The following is a 20,168-nucleotide window of genomic DNA, read 5'->3' as shown; positions in this document are numbered from 1 at the left end:
CTGTGTTGTCGATGTATAACAGTAGTCTTTCAGCCACACAGTAGTCGGACGTTTTCAAGCGATGATAAAACGTGGACTAGTCAGGATGATCACACTCTCAATGCCGACGAATGATAAAGAATGGAAGACAAGTGGCCTACCAAATATCACATAGATGACCAAACCATTCTTCTTTGCAGATTTGACAACAAAGCTCTACTTTGCCACTTGCACTTTCCCGGGACCGGGCCGGGGTACTTTCTCAATTCCCAACAAAAGTCAAATGGAGCGAAACGACTTCGATTTGGAGTGAAACGACTGGGCGGGGTGAAAAGGTTAGGGAGCGAAACAACCGCAATTCGCTGACTCAGATCTCGCGAGATTAGCTTATCGTAAACATGGCGCTGGCATTTTTGGTAAAAAAGGGGAATTTTGCAGACTTATTTCAATGTTTTCCTTCCCGAAGAATCAAAGAAATTGATGTGAAATTACATATTTCGATATAACAGAAGTTGTTCTTCAGTAATATGTCAAGCTTTATCTAAAAAGACTAGTTTGAGGCTGTTTAATCTGGCTTGATTCAATGGGGTGAAATTTGCGCATGTGTCAAATTCCATGCATGGCGTGTATTCATGTACATGAAACACTGTATCCTTATATCAGTTTGCATTCAATTTATTGGCGTTGCCGTCGGGTTCACTCATAATTGCCATTGCCATTGGGCGATTGGCACAGGCGGCAGTCACAGAGACTTGAGACTTGAGTTGAGACCGACATCTGGTCATGCTTTTAAATTTTTTATCAATCGGATACTAGCGATATACAGACTACACTGTCTATAGTTGACTTGTCATTCTCCAAAACATATCTATCTGAAGAATTTCTCATTCAACACATCACCAAGTGGTCGTAGACAGTACATCATACATGTACTATGGGCAGGTCTGTGCTTTAAAATAGAGTTTTTGCCGACAAGTTTTGAGCTTATTTCCCCAGTACCTCTCATGTTTTTATCGAAACATCAATGATCAATAATTTAAGCAAAACATCAATAATCAATGATTGAAGCTTGGATAACTTTGATGAATCATCGTCATCATCATTGAGGCAAAATTGCAAAATCTCATGACTCAGGTTTTCTGTTATAAACGTAGCAATGTGGATCTTTGTTTTCAGTGAATGATCCTCGATGGCTAGGCAGTTCCTTGCCCTGGGTGTCTGAAACAAAATGTCGAATAATTCAAGGGGATCGAATTATCAGATAGAATTTTGGGGTAAGTGATTATGAAATACTTGATTATGTTTCGAAATTTGTAGCGCCTGCACTTAAATCTGTCGAGAAGGAATATTAGACACTTTAGAGTAAGACACTTGAATTGTATAATTTGAAAACCATACAAATTGGCCAGATAGCAAAGTGAAAGATTCCACTGTAGTGTTATCAAGAACTTTATCAGTTCTTGTTATCAATTGGCAATGGGCATTTTCTATCAAATTTGTTTTTACCTTTACTGAAGTTAGTAACTTTGTATAACATCACCTTACGTATTTTCTTAACATCACCTGGCATTTTACTCATACTCATACTCACTTTTCTTTGCACTTGCAGGGAACTTTTCCTGGGATGAATACCTGAAGGATAATAATGCAAAACCAGCACCACAGGAATGCTTCAAACAGGTAATGAAAAGACTTTTTTGTGATGAGTTTTTTTGGAAGATTACAGACATGAAAGTATTCTTAGACTTAGTGATATAGCATCCCTATCAAATCTTATGGTGTGTTCACACTGGATGCGAATTGAAACCGAATTCCGTAGAGCGCTCTCCGGAATACGAATTGGTTAATCCAGTTTCAGAACGGTCGCGTCACACTGGCCTGAATACGCATTCAAATCGGTTTTAAACGCGCCACACTCAATGCATACTAACGACGCGCCATCTATTATTATTATTATTATTATTTATTAACCTCCCATATGGGAGAATAAAATTTACAAGTACAAAACATATAAGTATATAATATCACAGTATCACACAGTCATTATTAACAAGTTAAAATCGCGTAAGGTGCTTGACCATTTCCATCTCCCGGCCATGCCTATTGCCAAAGTTCGGGTCAAAGAGGAGTGTCCTCAGCGAGTCAACACCACCGTCGCTAAATGCGGAGAATCCCGGCCTCGCCCTCGAAAACGAGGCCAAAACCGGGGAAAACTCATGTTGCTGACCAGCGTACCTTTGACCAACGAACCGGCGGCAACATACTTTCCATGCACCGGGCGCATGCGCAGTGCGATCGAAAACCTTAATTCGTATCAAGCGCGTCACACTTGAAATTTCAATACGGTTTCGTTGATTCGGATTAGCTGATTCGCATTCAATTCGGTTTAAGAACCGTGTTGGTTAAAGCGGATTGAGATCGGTATGAACCGAATTGAGTGTGACGCCCCAATACGTATCAACGTTTTAATTCGAATTCAATTCGTGTTAAAACCCCAGTGTGACCACGGCATTAGTAGCAGTACAAAAGGGACTATCCTGAGGCACTTCCCCTAACCAAACTTGCTTTAAAAAATTATACCACTTTTAAGTTGGAAGACATTGAAACCTACAGTGAGATATGTTGACTGATTTCCTTTATCATTTTTCTCTCTTTTGGTACCATAGTGTCACATCATCATTAGCAAAGTGTATGTAAAATAGAATTTAATATTTTGACCTGAATTCTCATTCAATTTTCAGTCCGCAACCCCAGTGGTCAACAAGTTCAAGCTGGGGATGAAACTAGAAGCACATGACCCAAGAAACTTGACGTCAACGTGCATTGCTACCGTTGTTGGCATTCTGGGCCCACGGCTTAGATTACGACTCGATGGAAGCGATAATAAAAATGATTTTTGGCGATTGGTCGATTCCAATGACTTGCATCCAATTGGCCAGTGTGAGAAAAAGGGCGGTCTTCTTCAGCCTCCATTGGGTAGGTATTGTTAGGAATGGGGATTGTCGTTATTTCCTAAATATCGTGCACAAATAAAACTGACTTAGTTGTCAATTTGGTATTTAAAATAGAATTGAAACTGCTATTTCTGTGCATTTGAGAAGAACTGCCGAAAACAAAACCATTGATACATGTATATACGAAATCAAACAATGTATTTGATGGGCATTACAGTACCTTTTCAGTACTGGGTAGATGGATAGCTTCCTTGTTTCTTCTCATCTTTGTTGGTGTTAAACCTTGATGATTATTCATAGTGAAAGTGATTCATTCCATTGTCTCTTAATTGAATGATAAAGTGTCCAGGATTCAAATGATGTAGCAGTTAAGAGCTTGGTCAGTAATCATTTGCCCTTCATTGATTGACTAATCTGCTGAGTAACGCAGGTGATTGCCACTGAGTCAAAGCCATCTATCCATCGACTGGATGACCCCCTCTCCCTTTGTTTTCAACATCACAACAAAAATTGACTCAGTCTTTTGTTCTTCCTCGTCACATGACAAGAAGGTAGAAGGTAGCAACTTTGCCAGAGGCAAAAATTGTTGCAATAAGAATGCTCCTTGAAATAGTTTAAGCCTTTAAGACAGTTTTGAGATACTGTTTGTTTTAATGTTTGCCTTCAAATTATAGTCAGTTTCATATTTCAGGCTTTAGTAAGAATGCCTCCTCCTGGCCCTCATTTTTGGTTAAGACACTAAGTGGAGCTCTCTTAGCAACAGAAGATCTGTACATGATTGTAAGTTTAGAGAAAATGTCTGAAAAAATCGTTCCATTCAGTGTCCACTTTTCATCTCCAGGGACCATTTGCACAGTCAAAAAAAAATCCAAAATTTTGCTCTTTTTCTCATATCATTTTTATGTTTTTTTATTAATTTTAAAGATAATCATGTGATGACCATTATAAATATGTTGAATAATATTTTGAAAAGTAAGATGCTATTGGTCCTTGGCTCTGCAAAGTGGGCATTGTTGTTAATTTCACCTTCTGTTTCAGAAGAAAGGGTTTTGAGCAAAGGTATTGGATGCAATTCATGCAAAGGTCTGTACCATATTTTGGGTCATGTTTTAATACCACCTGTTGTCTCTTTATGCACTTGCATAGGATTCAAATTGAACCCGTCCTCCTGGCCGGTGTTTTTGCAACGAACGCTAAACGGAGCAAATACATGTATTGCACAAGAAACTTGTTTTCGGAAGGTAAGCCAGGCATGGCAATTTCTATTTTTGTGAATACCATCCCGGCTTTTGTTTTCATCTGTCATTTGGCGTCATTTATTTTCATAGTGAAACTACCCTTTGATAGATTAGCTCCAACAACTCATTTCTGTCTGGTGTGAATGTGGTAAATTTAGTCTTTGTCGTTTTTTTTAGTTCTTCGGCTGGACTTTAGGAGGCTAACGTTATTGCCTGTGTTGTCATTGTAGCGGGGTAATGAAAAATGACTCCGTGACATCATGATGGCGTTCCTCGCCTCAACACAGCATGTTGGGATTAAAATGGCTAAACTAAAATCGTAATAGTAATACCCTGATAATTCAGATTTTGAATTTTTCCAATTTATGTACAATTTGATGGTGGATACTACTGCTCTAGAATGAGAAGGTCACTGGGCTGCCAACAACTGGTAATAATATCTAATATGTAATATTTGGTCCTTTAACAAACAAGTCTCCAGGAGGGGATTTCCCAAGCAAATTACTACATGTTTGGTGTATATGCATGAATTGTAGGCAGGTGCTTCTTACTCCTAACAATGGTTAGATATGGCAAAGCAGGCTTAAAAGTATAGCATGCCTTCCTGGTACACTGGTGGTAAAATTTGGACCAATGAATAGACTAATAAGATTTGTTCAAACTTATTTAAAGCATTGGTGCCTCATACTTATCTGCATGGGTTCTTAGCATTTTCTCTTTCAGTGATTCTTTTTAAAACTTTATTGTCAAATGTTACATTTTCCTGAAATTATTTCTTGTAAACCCTTCTTGGTGTAGCTCACGTTTCTGGACATCATATTTTGTCTTCATATCAGAAAGGGGGGAACCTTTAACTCAGGTTGCTTATGATAGTAGCCAAAAAATCTTTTCTATTGACCCATTTGTGTAGACTGACGCTTTAAACTCAATTCAGCCTGCTCCTGTGATGATTGTGAATGTTTCCAAACAAGTTGCCTGGGCGTGTATAATCCATTATCTTGTCCCAGACAAGTCCTAAATTCCCACCTTAAATTCAGCAGCACCTCATGTGAGAGTGTACAGGTGGAAGGCACTGCAATCTCAAGGTTGTGAGTGTTTAGATGATCAACGATGAACAGTTTTTCGCCTTAGGATCCTTGATCTATGAACAATGATTACCTAAGATTATCATATCTTTTCTTCCACATGTTTTGGAAGATTCTGAAATATTCATATCTTCTTTCAGGAACCTCCCACACCAAAGAAAAACGTATTCAGTGAGGGTTTAAAACTTGAAGCGGTGGATCGCAAGAATCCTCATCTCATATGCCCGGCAACTGTTGGTGAAATCAACAAAGATCAAATCCATGTGACGTTTGACGGTTGGCGAGGAGCGTTCGATTACTGGTGTCGTTTCGACAGTCGGGATATTTTTCCGGTCGGGTGGTGTGCGAGGAACGGTCACCCGTTACAGCCTCCTGGACAGAAAGGTAAGTTTGGAGAGAAATGTTGGCATTGAGTCAACTCCGTAGAATGTGATCTGAGTTGAAAAACTTGCAAGCTGACAGGCTTCTCCTGCCAATAGTCCTAATCTGAGACTGAGTCCTGTTTAAATTTTGTTTTCAACCGATCTGGTGTTATACCATAGCAAAGTGCCAATTACGTTGTCATGTTTTTTCCAGGCCTACCTCAGTACAAAGTGAACAAACTCCTGAAGAATCCTGGTCTGACGTTGAATGTCCCCTCACACACAGCCAGTTCCCCAAGTCATACAAGTCCCAGCCAAATGACAGTACTGACAGGGTCGCCAGCCCCAGTAGACAAAGCCCGGGGAAGTCCGCCAGGGGTTCGAGGGAGTCCGTCAGGGGCCCGAGGGAGTCCGCCAGGGGCCCGAGGGAGTCCGCCAGGGGCTCGAGGAAGTCCACCAGGGGCTCGAGGGAGCCCACCAGGGGGTTATGTGGAAGTATCTGAACCAGACGTCACTTCCACCACACCACCACATGCAAGTAATACAGGTAGGTATCTGGACAAGCTGCGGAATAGTGCATGTATTTTGAGTGAGTGGGTTTAGGTACATGAGAAGCCCGTCCTAGACTATGTCAAACTTTGTTCTCTTGTGTTAAACCAGTTTTATTTTATTTTCAGTTTGTGTGCATACCAATTCCCACTGCGCATGTCATGCGTACCTGAACGCGCGGAAGGTTGAGTTTCTGCCGTGCCAGTTTGGTCCGGGGCCTATAATGCGAGTATTGAGACAGGTCATCCAGGCCTGTATAGATGCTGCTGTTCAAGATAAAACAGTATTCCACCGAGTGACCGATGGCTCAAGTAGGACTCATGTTGCTGGTGAGATATTTTTTGTATGTTTGGTCTTTTTGAGAGTATGTTGCACTATGTATTGCTGTTGTGATGATTGGCGTGGTTTTGAATGCAGGAGTCACTCCGCGCCACCATGGAACAAATAAACTTCATGTCATATCACCAGTTGTCCAAATGCCTGTACAATATGAACTATTTTTAGAGTCATGCATAAGTTATCAAATTTGGTTTTAGAATATTAAGGTTTAAGCAAATTCATTTGAACTTTTCAGTGACATATGGTGGCAAGACCCACACTCGGCACCTCCCGCACATTGATAAAGTCTCAGTATTCTGGAACTATTTGGAGGAATTCCTTGAGGCAATATGCAGTGAAAATCTGTTTTCTAGTCAACCCATATCTGCCGAGTCTCATATTCCCAAGTTAACACTGAAGATTGGTGCTCCCAAAGATGGTATGTATTCCTGTCTTTTAACTTTTATGTCAAATGCTTCAAGGATACGTTGTTACTTATATACTTGATGCAATAGCACTTTGAGTCACTGGAGATTTTATAGCAATTATCCAGTATTGCTGATCTATAAAGAGCCCAATGAGTGTTGCTTTCTCAACACCTTTTCTCCCCAAGAAGATTCTGGAACAATAACTTCTCTTCCCAGAGACTAACAATGTCAATAAATCACTGTTTTGAAGCTGTTTTTTGTTTGGAACTTTATTTGGCCTCTCTATTTTATTCTAATCTACAGTTGTTTCCTGTGTTTCAGAAGACGATGTTCCTTTGGCCGAGTTGCGTTCACATCCCGGCCCCAGTCATACAGTCTCCACACCACACACACCCCACACTCCGCACACGCCACACACACCAATGCATTCACCACACAATAGTTCACAGAGTCACTCACAGATGTCACCATCATCGGCGGGTGGGAAGCGGCGATGGTCAACAGAATCCGTTGGCGACGCTCATTCAAGGGTATATAGGGTACCGAAGACGCCAAGAAGGTCATCTGCATTTGAAGCTGAAGGTGAGAATGATTTTGGTCGTAAATTCACTTGATGTGTCTTCTTGAAGTTGACCTGTGTATTCAGGACATATCTCTACTGACAACTGCACTTGTCGTCATTCCCGAAGGTGTCCTTGATAGAGAAGTTCTACTGTATACATTTGATAGAACTTGTTCAGATATATCAAGTCAAAAGTCAAAAAGTGTATGTGGCGCTGAGTGGTTCTGCGATGCTGAAGAAGTGTCATTTGTTGTACCACTCCATTGATCAGCAGTAGTAAAATGGTTGAGAGCCATCTTCTTGCAAAAAGGCTTAAATACTGTTTTCATCTTGACAGCAAGTTCCACAACTTTAGATCTTCGACCAAAACTGCCTGATGATCCAGGAGATTGGACCATTGATGAAGTGATACGCCACGTAACGGAAACCGACCCGGGATTATCTGCACACTTGGATCTATTCAAGAAACACGTAAGTGTTGAATTGTGCATGTGTTTTGCATTCGACAACTGCATCATCTTCTCAGTCCTGTGAATGAAAGACTTCTCAGTCGTGCAGATATGAGGACTTGAGCTGTAGCTCTCACATGCCCCTTGGTTCCCTGCAGACTTATTTATGTCTATGTCCTCTTACCTTAGTTAAGTTGTTTTTATGAACTTATCCTCCAATCTTATAAACATCGTTTCATCTGCCGCTTTCCCTTTTCCAGGAGATTGACGGAAAGGCCTTACTTTTACTAAAGAGTGATATGATGATGAAGTACATGGGACTAAAGCTTGGACCTGCCCTCAAATTCTGCCACATAATTGAGAAGCTGAAAGCCAGAAAGTTCTAAGTTTGGAGCAATATTATGAGAGTGGATGTACATATTGAATTTTATATATTATTTTAAAGCTGACTGCTAAAAGGAAAGGTTATTCCAGATACATGTGTATGTTGTGTCTCCCCTTCTTTGGAATCCAGTCAGATTTCAATGGTACAGACTTTCCTAATCGGATCTTTGAAAGATACTTGATTTTAGTGGGTGCTGTTGATGTATTGAGCTGCATGGTTGTCGGTACAGCACACGGGACGTATTTACTGGGCATTAGGGAGTTGGAAAGCACTCTCTTGAATATGACACTCTTGGGTCTCTGCAAAGCTACGTACGTGTAAACATTCCTTTGACGGTTGAATACTGCTTGCAGTTGAAACACTATTAGCAGTTGAATGCTGTTAACAATTGTGCCCTTCAGACGAAAAACGATGTACGTATGCATCAGTTTCTTAGTCTTGAGATGTCGAAAAAATACTTGGTGACATTTCAAACCATTTTCATCAAAGACGACTTTCAAAATCAGTAACTACTTTTCGATAATGTTTGTATTTCATGAATAAGCAAGAAATCTAAAAGCTTACACAGGGTTTATTTGTCGCTAGGGCACAATTGAATATCAATTACTATCGATTACTTTTTACAGTAACTACTGTAGATGTCTCTGTTTGTTCTTGTGCACCTGTTAAACTAGTAGACCGACACTTCGTTGGTTACATGTCAATGTATGTTTTCCCATAAAATGGGCAGGTTTTGTGTGTGTTTTGTATTTTGGAGGATACAGTGCATGCCAGGCAATTTTTATAGTTTTTATGTGGGCTGATTTTTGTGTGCGCTGAGATTTGAGAGAGAAGTAAAAACCTTCACCATTTAATGTTTTAATATCTTGTGTTGTGGAAATTGTGCTGTTTACTTCTCAGTTTTCTCATACAATTCATTATCAAGGATTGATGAAAACTAAAAATTTTGAACATAGTGCACATAGTTTCATTCCTTTCTACCAAAGTCTCTACATCTCTATGTTGTGCTTATCATTCGACTGTTGCTACACTTTTGGGATGTTTTAGAACCTTTTTTCCACAATAATGTGATATATTTGGAGAGATGTTGTGGCAGGCTGTAAGTGAATACTGCAGCCGACTGATATGCTGAGGACTTCGCATGGAATGCAACAATGATGGACACCGTCATTTTGACACTTGTTTCCTCCAGAACATTGTTGAAATAAGGTTATTTTCTTTTCAAACATTGCTTAAGCCTACACCGCATGAAATATTTGGTGAAATTTGCCAATTTTGGTGCTATTTTATAGTTAAGAGGGTAAGCAATCATTTTAATTGTTGCTTTCAAAGACTTCCTTCTCAAAAATATAAATCTGATGACAGTTGATACTTCAGTTTAGAGGTAGGAAGAAACTAGGCTGTTGGAGAGGGTCACCCTGTTCACATGAGCTGAGCTAGCAATTCGAACAATGTTCACTGGGGTACTTCTCTGACAGCTCAAAGTGAGTAGCACTTTCCAGAAAAAGAATGCTTGTTTTCTATTTTTGAGAAGGGGTTTATTACAGCCATGAAACCTGAGTGTGCAGATCACCAGTTAATTGGAATTTCAAGGAACACATTTTATTTGGTTCTGGGGATATGTACAGAAGCATGTACTTGTATGACACCAAGTTGGTGTCAGTCTGAGAGTCACATAAGCAAGGTTCGACATATTTTTTTGTAATTTTTTGCAAGTTGTACATATAAGTATATAAATGTTATTCATGTCTGTCGAGAGTATATACTTTGTGCATGTACATGTCCTCTGAAATGTATTGTCATATGTGCATGTTACCGGTACATGAGTTAAGCATGTTAAGGCAGGTATGAGCAGGGTTCTGGGTTGTAAATATGGAGTGAAGTCGTCATGTTTAGTTTGAGGGCCATTTGTGGCAGATTTGTTCTGAGGTACTATGCCCCTCACTTGAGCAATTCACATAATTTTCAGGCAAGTCACATATGTATGTCTGTGGCCTCTTAAAGTACCATGTATGTAAAGTGCTGTGTACAGTTTTTGGGAGTCCTGTGGTTTACAATAATTATTGTATGTTAATGTGTGCAATTAGCCAGTTTGAAGTGGCATGTACATACTTTGATACAGTGGTACAGTTCACACTTGGTGGTCATCAATTTCATTCATTTCATTTCAAAAACATTCTGTTGATATTGTACAGCACCACATGTACATGCAAAGTCTTTACGTGCATGTGAAGGGAGAATACTCAGTAATCACACGTTTTGGCCCCCCCCCTTCCCCCTACATATACATAGTATAGTCAAGTCATTGTGCAATCCAAGATTGGTCCCAGGAAGTGAATGGCGTGGAGGTAACCGTATCGGCTAACAGTGAAAACTGTTTGCCGGGCCGACCAGTGTATTGTAAATTGAGTGAGTTATCCCTGTGTTTTCCTTTAGAGCTGGCCTCTTTAACAGTTGTTTGGTTTTCTTTATGACCAGGTTTCACTTCCTAAGATCTTTGTTACTATGAAATGAACCCAAAAACAGTGTACTGTTTTCTGTTTCCTATTCTGTTTTTATTCTGTTACATTTGTACTTACTGTATCTGTTCCAAGCCACCGTAGGGGGGCTGTCCGTAAGTCCTGAATAATACTGTTTGAAAACATCTTGTTGTAATATGGCCTTTTCAGTTGTATTGACGAAAGCAGGCACACAGGCTGGTAATGGGGGTGGGAAGTTTGAAAATGTAAATTTTGTCCATGTCTCTTGTCCTACTTTAAAAGTCCCTGTGGAAAAATTTAGTCCCAAATGAATAATCCTAGTTCCAAATTAGACTGTGTACATGGTTTACAATGCGTTCATAGTTCACACACTCTGCAATCATGATAGGTTTTTTTCAATGTAGCTACAATCATGATAATTTAGGATAAGCACAGCATTTCAAAGTTACATTTTATTACCAATCATGTTCACTACTGTACATTCTTTAGTTCTGTTAGATAAATGTACACTAAACCAACAAAGTGATCTCATATAATGATATATGTTGAGTTATCTTTTTTCTCTCTATGGCCCTATCTGACCCTACTCATTTTCAAAGTGATGTGAGATTTGTCCGAGACAAATTTGCGGACAGTCTCCTCCAAGATGGGATCCCCCTCCAAGACATTCATATCTGACTGACTTGAAGACAGAATTGGTCTTAGTAAAGAGTTTTGGTATCCTCCTCAGTCCTCTCTCAAGAGACAAGATTCTCCTCTGATCTGAGACATTTGTCCCTGACGGATGTGGTGACAACATCCGAATGTGTTATGTCCCGGATGGAGCAAATACTTGTAGAAAGACTGTCTCCTCCAAAAAGAATGGACTTGAAAACCAGCGTCTCATTCAAAAGGTGGAACCTCCTAAGACAGCTCTGTCCAAGGCACACACATGAAAACAGTCCTTCTCCAAAGGGTGAGATTCTCCTTTAATATGCACTGTCTGAGACTGATGTGAAAAAATCCACCTTCAATTAAAGACATTTGTCCCAGACAGATGAAGACAGTCTCCTCCAAAAGGGGTGATCCAACTCAAAGACATTCATCTATGAGTGATCTTTGAAGACAGTATTTTCCAAAGGGTTTTGAGATTCTCCTCAAGAACCCCTGATTTCCTCAGGATGATACATACAAGGTCAGAGCCATGTCCCATATACAGATATGAAGAGATATTTCCCATACAGATATGAAGAGATTCTCATTCAAAAAGTGATATCCTCAGCAGAGACCTTCGTCCTGGACAGACTTCTCCAGAAGGCGAGATTGTCCTTAGATATTCATCTCTAACTGAACTGAAGACAGCATTTTCAAAAGAATTTTAAGATCATCCTTAGCCTTGGACGGCCAGCCATGAACGGCCTTCTCTTAAAAGGCGAGATATAAAGATACTGTATCTTCCGAATGTGTGATGTCCTCCTCAGAGGGACCCTTGTCCCAGGTGGGTCAGATATGAAGGCATTGAGAGAGAAACGTCACAAGAGGAGTTCTGTCCCGCCAAGTACATACATATAGACGTTGTCCCAGACATATCTGAAGACTATTTCCTCCAGATGGTGTGATCCACTTCAAAGGCCACTTTGAAGACAGGTACATGTATCCTTTGAAACGTTTTGAGATTCCTGTCGGGGCATTATTTGTCTCCTTGAACCATTGTCCGAGGCAGATAAGAGGAAAGCCTTCTTTAAAAGGCAAGATGCTCCTCTAAAAGACTTTGTCCGAGACAGATATAAGGAAAGCTGTCTTCAAAAGGCAAGATGCTCCTTTAAAAGACATTGGGTGATATGAATAAAGACTAGCAAATCTAAAACTCCATGTACAGTTAAGCTTATACACTTGGCCTTTCAGTACAAAATTATGACAAAAACATTTGCTAGTCTTTATTCATATCACCCATTGTCCGAACCAGATATGAGGTCAGTTATCTTCAAAATGCAAGAAGCTCCTTAAGACGTTGTCCGAGACAGATATGAGGAAAGCCGTCTTCAAAAGGCAAGATGCTCCTTTAAAAGACATTGACAGAGACAGATACGAGGTCAGTTTTCTTCAAAAGGCAAGATGCTCCTTAAGACCTTGTCTGAGACAGAAATGAGGAAAAGCTTCTCCAAAAGGCAAGATGCAAGATGCGTTAAACATTGCCTGGGACGGATATGAAGACAGCCCTCTCAAAAAGCCGAGGGCTCCTCATTGTCCGAAACAGATGTGAAGACAGTTTCCTCCAAAAGGTGGAATCCACCTCAGATATATTCATCTCTGACGGGTCAGAAATCGATATTTTTGAAAGGTTTTCAGATCTTCATCAGCGGCAATATTTGTATCAAGGGGCGAGATTGGACAGTCTTTTCCATATGTGTGATCCTCCTCAGACAGAAATGAGGAAAAGCTTCTCCAAAACGCAAGATGCTCGTTAAACATTGCCTGGGACGGATATGAAGACAGCCTTCTCCAAAAGGCGAGGGACTCCTCATTGTCCGAAACAGATGTGAAGACAGTTTCCTCCAAAGGTGGAATTCACCTCAGATATATTCATCAGCGGCAATATTTGCATCAAGGGGCGAGATTGGACAATCTTCTTCAAATGTGTGATCCTCCTCAGACAGAGGGACATCCAAGACGGATTGGACATGAAGACAATCTCTTCCGAAGGGCGCGCGAATTCTCCTGAGATATATATGAAGACTGATCCACTCAAAAGAGTAGATACTCCTCGGATATTTCTTCCAGACTCTCCAAAGACAAGAACCTTCTCAGATTGATGGATTAATGGCTAACTGATATGAAGACAGCATTCTCAAAAAGGTGAAAAGATCGATCCTGCGTATCCTGGACAGGAAGACAGTCAGGTTGCCACTGATATTAAGACAGTCTCCTCCAAAAGTTGTGATCCTCTTTCGGAGACATTCGCCCCAGCATTTTTCTCCAAAAAGGAGACATTTCTCAGAGTGACATCGTCGTGAGGACAGACTCCGACGAAGTCTCTGGAGACATTTGTCTAGCACCAATCATTATTTTCCATGAAAGAAATAGAAGAGTTTAGATAAGAGAATTACATGGATGTCCTCTGGTCACAATCTTTGAGTTATTTCGTGTGGTCTTCATCTCCCATTCAGGGACTTTTTGGATGATTTATGAGTCAGGTTGTCATGTTGGATTGGTTTACCTCAAAATGAACTAGCCTTTTGTGTAGTCTTTTCCTCTCTGAGGGACATGTAAGCACACATCACTTAAAGGTCAAATGATATTATTATCCAGTGTGAAGAATCGGCCAATTGCGAATCGGGCACACATTTGTGGCATGCAATGACCAAGATCACGATAAGGCAACAAACATTTATAGGGCAAAATGAATCTTTATTCAAACTACATGTGCACGTGCCAGTACATATTGAACATGATAGTCAGATAGATGATTGATCACACGCTGGGAGTACAAGATCTTTTGGTATCTACAATTAAGTAAAACTTCACCTTAATCAAGGGAGACAGTCACAACACCATGAGGGTCAGCTTCTTACAATTTGACCTGTTCCTTAGAATATGTCTAAAGGCTTGTTATAAGGTCACATGCTTTCTGATGTAAAAATTAAAGTTATTTATATCATATTTAGTTATTAAAATATTAACTAGCACTCAATTTTTTCTAAATTACAGAGTCAATCTCAAAATAAGATTACCTGAACTTGTAAATGGTCCCCAATGCCTAGAGAGTCAGAGGAAAAGACTTTCCCATGTGCCACCCATCCACTCCCTCTAGATAGAGACTTTCTATTATCAAATTCTAAGTGGACCAGTGTTTAAATGTTGGCATAAAAAGAAGGAAGAGCACATTACAGAATAAGTACATGTAGTTGAAGAATAGAATGCTAGGTTCATCTTCCTATGAAAGATACGAACAAATTAAAACGATTTTCAAATGATATTGTGACATTGAAAGACAAACACAGCACCAATACTTTCTTAAGGTCGTCAATTTGGGTCACTGGTTGGATACCCAATGGACTGGGCATTTACAAATGTACTAAAAATAAACATGGTAAAATAGAACTATAAAATATTGCCAGTTTCGTACTAATTTCATGAACACAGGTTATAACACTTTAACATTATATCATGACAACAAACATTTCATTTAAAATAACATTATAGAAAATTCTGTTAGATATTCATTGATTATTTCTGAGGGCTCATTCACAATTTATAAAATCAACATTTCTAAATTTCTTCCCTAGTTTAATAGCAAAATATCTGCGAACTTACATAGACCAACTATCCAAAACACTGGACATACAAAAATAAGGACACTGGAGATTCCATTGTCCTCTATAATTCAAGAAGACTGAAATCTGAAGTTGCCCCCATTTTCTATATTATGTACAAGATTTTCAGATCCAGCATTTGAAGACAGATAACTCTCAGACAACCAATCCAAAACAGAAACCCAACAATTTTTAGTATTTCACTAAACTAATACAAACAATGAGTAATGAGGAAAATGAAGATAATATTAACCAACAAGTATTTATTTGCAAGTTTGCCGTCTTCAAGAAAAATATTATGATGGTACCCAGGACCAGGTACATTGTCAATCATACAGTGGACACTCAAATGATAGAATCTATTAAAAATCTAACTATAAACTATAAAGCCTCACAAAAATGACTAAGGTCAAGGGTGTGTTTAACTTGAAGCACCAAATACTTCCACAAAATGCCCCCAAGACAACCACCTTACACATGATTTTTCTTGGGCGGTCTTATATGGAAGAAACACACACCTATTGGAAGAAAGAGGTTCATTTTAGGAAATATTGCTTTAACTTTGGTGAAATTTTCAATGTCATTATTGATAAGAGACAACAAAGGGTACCCATGAGGCTGATAGTGCAAAGTAAGAGTCAACTCTGATGGTCCCCTTATAAAGACTTTTGAAGCAAATCCACTCAAATTGCAGATTCATCATCATTCCCGTTCTCGACTAGGTCACGATTTTCACCATCCGTGATGACTGTAGGCGTCAAGCTCAGACTGACGACTCTATGGCGCTGTCCCGGTGCGGTTCCATTCACAAACAGTTCAGGGGCGGATTTATGAATCGGAACATTCACGTTTACTGACTCCGTCTTTGTCCATATCTGACTCCCAAAATATGCTGAAATGAAAAAGAGGGATACATTTAGCTTTCAGGAAGTCTTCAGAGATCCGCTCTGGAATGCTGGAATGGAAGCATGTCTCAATTTGCAATGAAATTCTCCGCGTTTTCTCATTTTGTTTCAAAAATTTAAAAAGTCTAGTCTTTACTAATTCTTGTTGCTATGTATACTTACGAGCGGCAATGACGGTGGGGGAATCAATGTTCAGATTTTCCAATGACATGATCTGATGCTCCTCCGCTTCTGTCACGTGTGGGTAGTGCTAAAACAAGATAAAGCAAAAAGGCTTTAGGTTATGGGTGGGCAGATCGAAGCATCAAAGAAGGAGGGGGCACCTGGCCATTACTTTTCAGAAGTTTGTGGTCCCATTCAAAAACCTTTTCATAATGCTGAACTTTCAGCTCACAATTGTAAAACATGTCAGAATCAGGTATCAAATCAATATAACATTATACTAACCTGTACAACAGCTGGTATGGCAAACATTACCAGTGCACCGATAATAGGAGGCACCCCCGCTGCATAGAATGGTATGCTGTAGGTCCCCAAATGATCTCGAAGAATACCTAGAAAAAATGGTAATAATAGAGAGATGATAACATGACAATTCGTTTCAACAGCAGAGGCTCTTAATGTCTTGGACCACAGAATAAAAATCTCTGACAATTTCTTGGTGACATTTTACCCAATCCTGAATAGTTTTTCGTGGACAATTTACCACCTAGAAAAGTAGTGGTACTTTAGGAACGGAACTTAATTCATACTTACCAGCAATTGGTGGGCCTGCAGTCATTGGAACAGAGAGTATCCCAAGGAGAAATCCCACGGCCTGCGATGCACCCTTTGGACCAACAATGTCAAAGGCAATCGGACCAAGCAGGCACACAAATATCCCATCACATATACCCATGATACTCGTGATCACAACCAAATGCCAAAACTTGGAAGCAAGGGGTATACAACTTGTTGTAATTCCCATGATGACAAATGCCACTTGTTGTAAACGGACTCGGTTCATGCCTTTGACGTCTGCCAGCTTTCCAGAGATTAGACGAGATATTCCTGACACACCTCCGATACATATAATGAACACTTCCGCATTTTCACCGAGACCCTTCTCTTTGCAGTATTCAACCTGAAAAGTGTGAAATGATTATCAATTACTCAAACTAACGACTCATTACTCATTCCTGATTGAATTCATAATTTGTCATAATTTTGAAATTTTATATGATTTTTTTCTCTCATTGAGAATAAATTCATCCCTTTCTTTGGCATTCAACCTGACAAGACAAATTTCCCCATCATCATCTTCATCATCTTTAATATTTGTTGAAATTTGAATTATAACACAGGAGATCCGTGATAACAGGAAAAAGATGGCAAATTAATTTTCAGTCTAATCCAACATGTCCAACCATCAAGATGGGGTCCTCAACCTTTTAAAGTCAGAGAGAATACTCACCAAATGCACAAACGGTACAAAATATCCAAATAAAGCTAAAGCCACAGAGGTCACCCAGATGACGTAGGATCGATTCTTCCAAATACTGACGTTCAGAAACTTCCCTGTCCACGTGCAACAGCCAGTCACAGCAACTCTCAAACTTTCGGTCGACAAGATATGATCTAGTTCGTCATGATGTGTTCCAAGAATTGGTTTCCAAGTGAGTGTCAGTAATATCATTATAAACTGCAAGCTACTAAGAGCTCGTAACGTGTTACTCAGTCCTAAGCTTTGGAGTAAAAATTTAATGACGAATGGCAATGCAATCGTGAAGATGGCGCTACCTAATGTCACCAGACCATTCACAAGGCCTAAACGTCTTTGGAAATAGTGCCCCAGGATGATCAAAGAGGGCGTGTAGACTAATGAACATCCAGCACCCAGGAGAACCCCATAGGTTAGATAAAGGAGTTCTATTTCTTGGACGAATGAGCTGCTAAGCATCCCAATGAATGCGATCACTGCACCGGAAAATGCTGTTTTTCTGATGCCGAAGCGGTCGACGAGGATACTGCTGACTGGTGCCAGGAAGAAGATACATCCCACTGTGACAGAACCAACCCAGGCTGAAGAAATAATAAGTCTTTTTTTATGTTCTATCAGTATCATTATCAGGTTGACCTTTGACCAACTTCAGTCCCAAGACTTTATTCAGTCCCGGAGTAGGACAAGGGCCTGCTTTCCCCTGGTGAGAGACAGTCAGGCATTACTACAGGGCCCCATCCACAAGACTCAATGTAAACAGCCGCTGTTGATTGCTGAGGTTAGATGTAACTGGGTCATGAACCAATTCACCTGGCGGTTCTGCATTAGTGCACAGGAGTCAGTCTTCAGGTAGACCTTTATCACGAAGTGGCCATGAGATCTAAAGTACTTTAGCTTACTTGGCCCAAAGTACATGTGGTAGTGTTGGCAAGTGGTGATAGGTACATATCACAATGTTTTGATTCAAAACAGAATCTTAGCTCTCCCTATTCAATTTGGAGGACAGCAGAGTGTCCTTAATATAGAGGTCCTACATTGTACTGTAAGTTTAATCATGCAGATCGTTTAATTGATATCAAGTTTATGACTAGGAGAAATTTGATCCTATATTTACATACAATCAGAATGAGAATGCTTGGCCTAGTTAATTTGTCTGCCAATCCAGTCAATTGTCCATGCATGCAAAGTTAAAATTGATAAGGTAGAAGTCCAAAAGACACATTCTTCTCTCTTCAGTCATTCAATATACAGGTCAAGGGGGACTGTTGCACCAATTGATGGATTTAAATACCAACTGATAATTTACATTATATTAGCAAGAAAATAGTCGATTACAGATGATTTAGTTGGGCCTAAGGTCTGCGAGTTGTTCCAGTGCCCTGAATTTCATGGCGTTAAGTCATGTCATGCATGTTGATATTCAGAAAATGTTTTAGTCATAATTGTCAACCCCCAAAAACCACACTGGAGTTCAGTTTCAGAAACATATCATTGACTTAAATATCTTCTTGTTTGAACTGCGATGTAATTGCCCACAACAAATTGTGTGTTTTTTCTCAAATTACAAATTGTTTGTTTCTCCAATTTCATGACTTTCAAAATATACATGTAAACAATGGTAAGGCTAGTGAGAAGCCTCTAGTGGGTAGTTAACTTACATGTTTTAAACCTGGCATCTGCATGGTCCTCCCCTTCCTTCGTCACCAATTTCAGCATCTCCACAAAGAGAATACCAAAGGTATTGATCACCCCAAACACCGTCCCATTGGTCCAACTGGAGCCAATACAAACTAACCATCCCCAGCCTCCATCTGGGGGGTCCCCAGGGTTCCGTTGGGGCTGTTCTTTCTTTTTGACGCCTTTCTGAAGAGGTTCGTTCACTTCTGTGGAGGCCTCCTCCTTCTTTTTCTTTCCAAATGTCATTCTAGCTTATGTTTACACTACAAGGGAGAGTGATTTTGAGAGATTTCTACATCATCAGATCAACATGATCGGCCTGAAGTGAAAGAGTGAAGAAAGAGATACTTTAGACAAGAACACACTTAAAACACACTTTAATACTGTCTATGCGCTACGTTCAGTCAACGTCACAATCAAAAACAAACATCAAACAATAAAATAGGCCTGGCCTGGGAGCTGGCTCAGTCAGGACGAAATACTCGACACAGATATAGAGATTTTGCAGGAAGTCTGATATCTTCGTGACCAAAGTGATTCATGTTTTGTCTATTCCAGGATGGTGACAATTGCATGAGGAGAGGACACGGAACAGCTGTACTGTACAAAAATGCATGTAAAAATGTAGGCCTACGAAAAATCTGTCAAATGTCATGCACTCTTCTCTATTGTCAAATTATGTCGTTTTCCAACAAAAAAAACTAAAAAGAACCAAAACACAATTAGCTGACAGTTACTTTTGTTTTGTGCAACTGTCAAGGTGCAAAATTTACCGGATACCTGATTAAGAACCCCAATAATAAAGTGAAGAAGATCAACGACTTACAACTCTGTCATGTCTATCAGCTGAGCTCCGCCTCATCACGTGTCCTTTGCCAACCTCGGATCTGTTTCACACTATGGTCGACTCGATCCGTTTTTCAGCTTTATGCGATAAAAAGTGCCATTTAAAAGACTTTCATGAGGTAAAATATCTAGAACCTAACACACCAAATCAATAAGATATAAAAACAGCTCTCGAATAA

At 39.8% G+C, this 20,168-nt stretch overlaps 2 protein-coding genes across 5 annotated transcripts; one reads left to right on the top strand and one right to left on the bottom strand.

Moving 5' to 3' along the window:
• Window positions 1-365: 365 nt before the first annotated feature.
• Window positions 366-11,315, top strand: LOC135487835 (polycomb protein SCMH1-like). Of its 4 annotated transcripts, none has more exons than XM_064771934.1 (12): window positions 366-395; window positions 1,156-1,253; window positions 1,589-1,659; window positions 2,721-2,955; window positions 4,080-4,174; window positions 5,397-5,640; window positions 5,833-6,165; window positions 6,296-6,496; window positions 6,742-6,924; window positions 7,238-7,495; window positions 7,813-7,946; window positions 8,185-11,315. In XM_064771934.1, exons 2-12 carry the CDS (start codon window positions 1,208-1,210, stop codon window positions 8,308-8,310), a joined length of 1,926 nt encoding a protein of 641 aa, XP_064628004.1. In that variant the 5' UTR covers window positions 366-395; window positions 1,156-1,207; the 3' UTR covers window positions 8,311-11,315. The 4 variants fall into 4 exon arrangements, with proteins under 4 accessions (XP_064628004.1, XP_064628003.1, XP_064628005.1 ...); XM_064771933.1 differs by having other exon boundaries at window positions 7,235-7,495; XM_064771935.1 differs by lacking the exon at window positions 4,080-4,174 and adding an exon at window positions 3,625-3,713 and having other exon boundaries at window positions 7,235-7,495.
• A 2,852-nt stretch (window positions 11,316-14,167) lies between these two features.
• On the bottom strand, window positions 14,168-19,999 carry LOC135488365 (monocarboxylate transporter 10-like). The gene is made up of 7 exons (XM_064772952.1): window positions 19,970-19,999; window positions 19,125-19,462; window positions 17,440-18,047; window positions 16,743-17,109; window positions 16,434-16,540; window positions 16,149-16,236; window positions 14,168-15,973 (listed from the first exon to the last, which is right to left on the bottom strand). Exons 2-7 carry the CDS (start codon window positions 19,387-19,389, stop codon window positions 15,765-15,767), a joined length of 1,644 nt encoding a protein of 547 aa, XP_064629022.1. The 5' UTR covers window positions 19,390-19,462; window positions 19,970-19,999; the 3' UTR covers window positions 14,168-15,764.
• Window positions 20,000-20,168: the final 169 nt, after the last annotated feature.

This window comes from Lineus longissimus, chromosome 5, assembly GCF_910592395.1.
Source record: "Lineus longissimus chromosome 5, tnLinLong1.2, whole genome shotgun sequence".
Classification (NCBI taxonomy): domain Eukaryota; kingdom Metazoa; phylum Nemertea; class Pilidiophora; order Heteronemertea; family Lineidae; genus Lineus; species Lineus longissimus.
The sequence above is the reverse complement of the archived record's forward strand: the minus strand, read 5'-3'. Positions and strand labels throughout refer to the sequence as shown.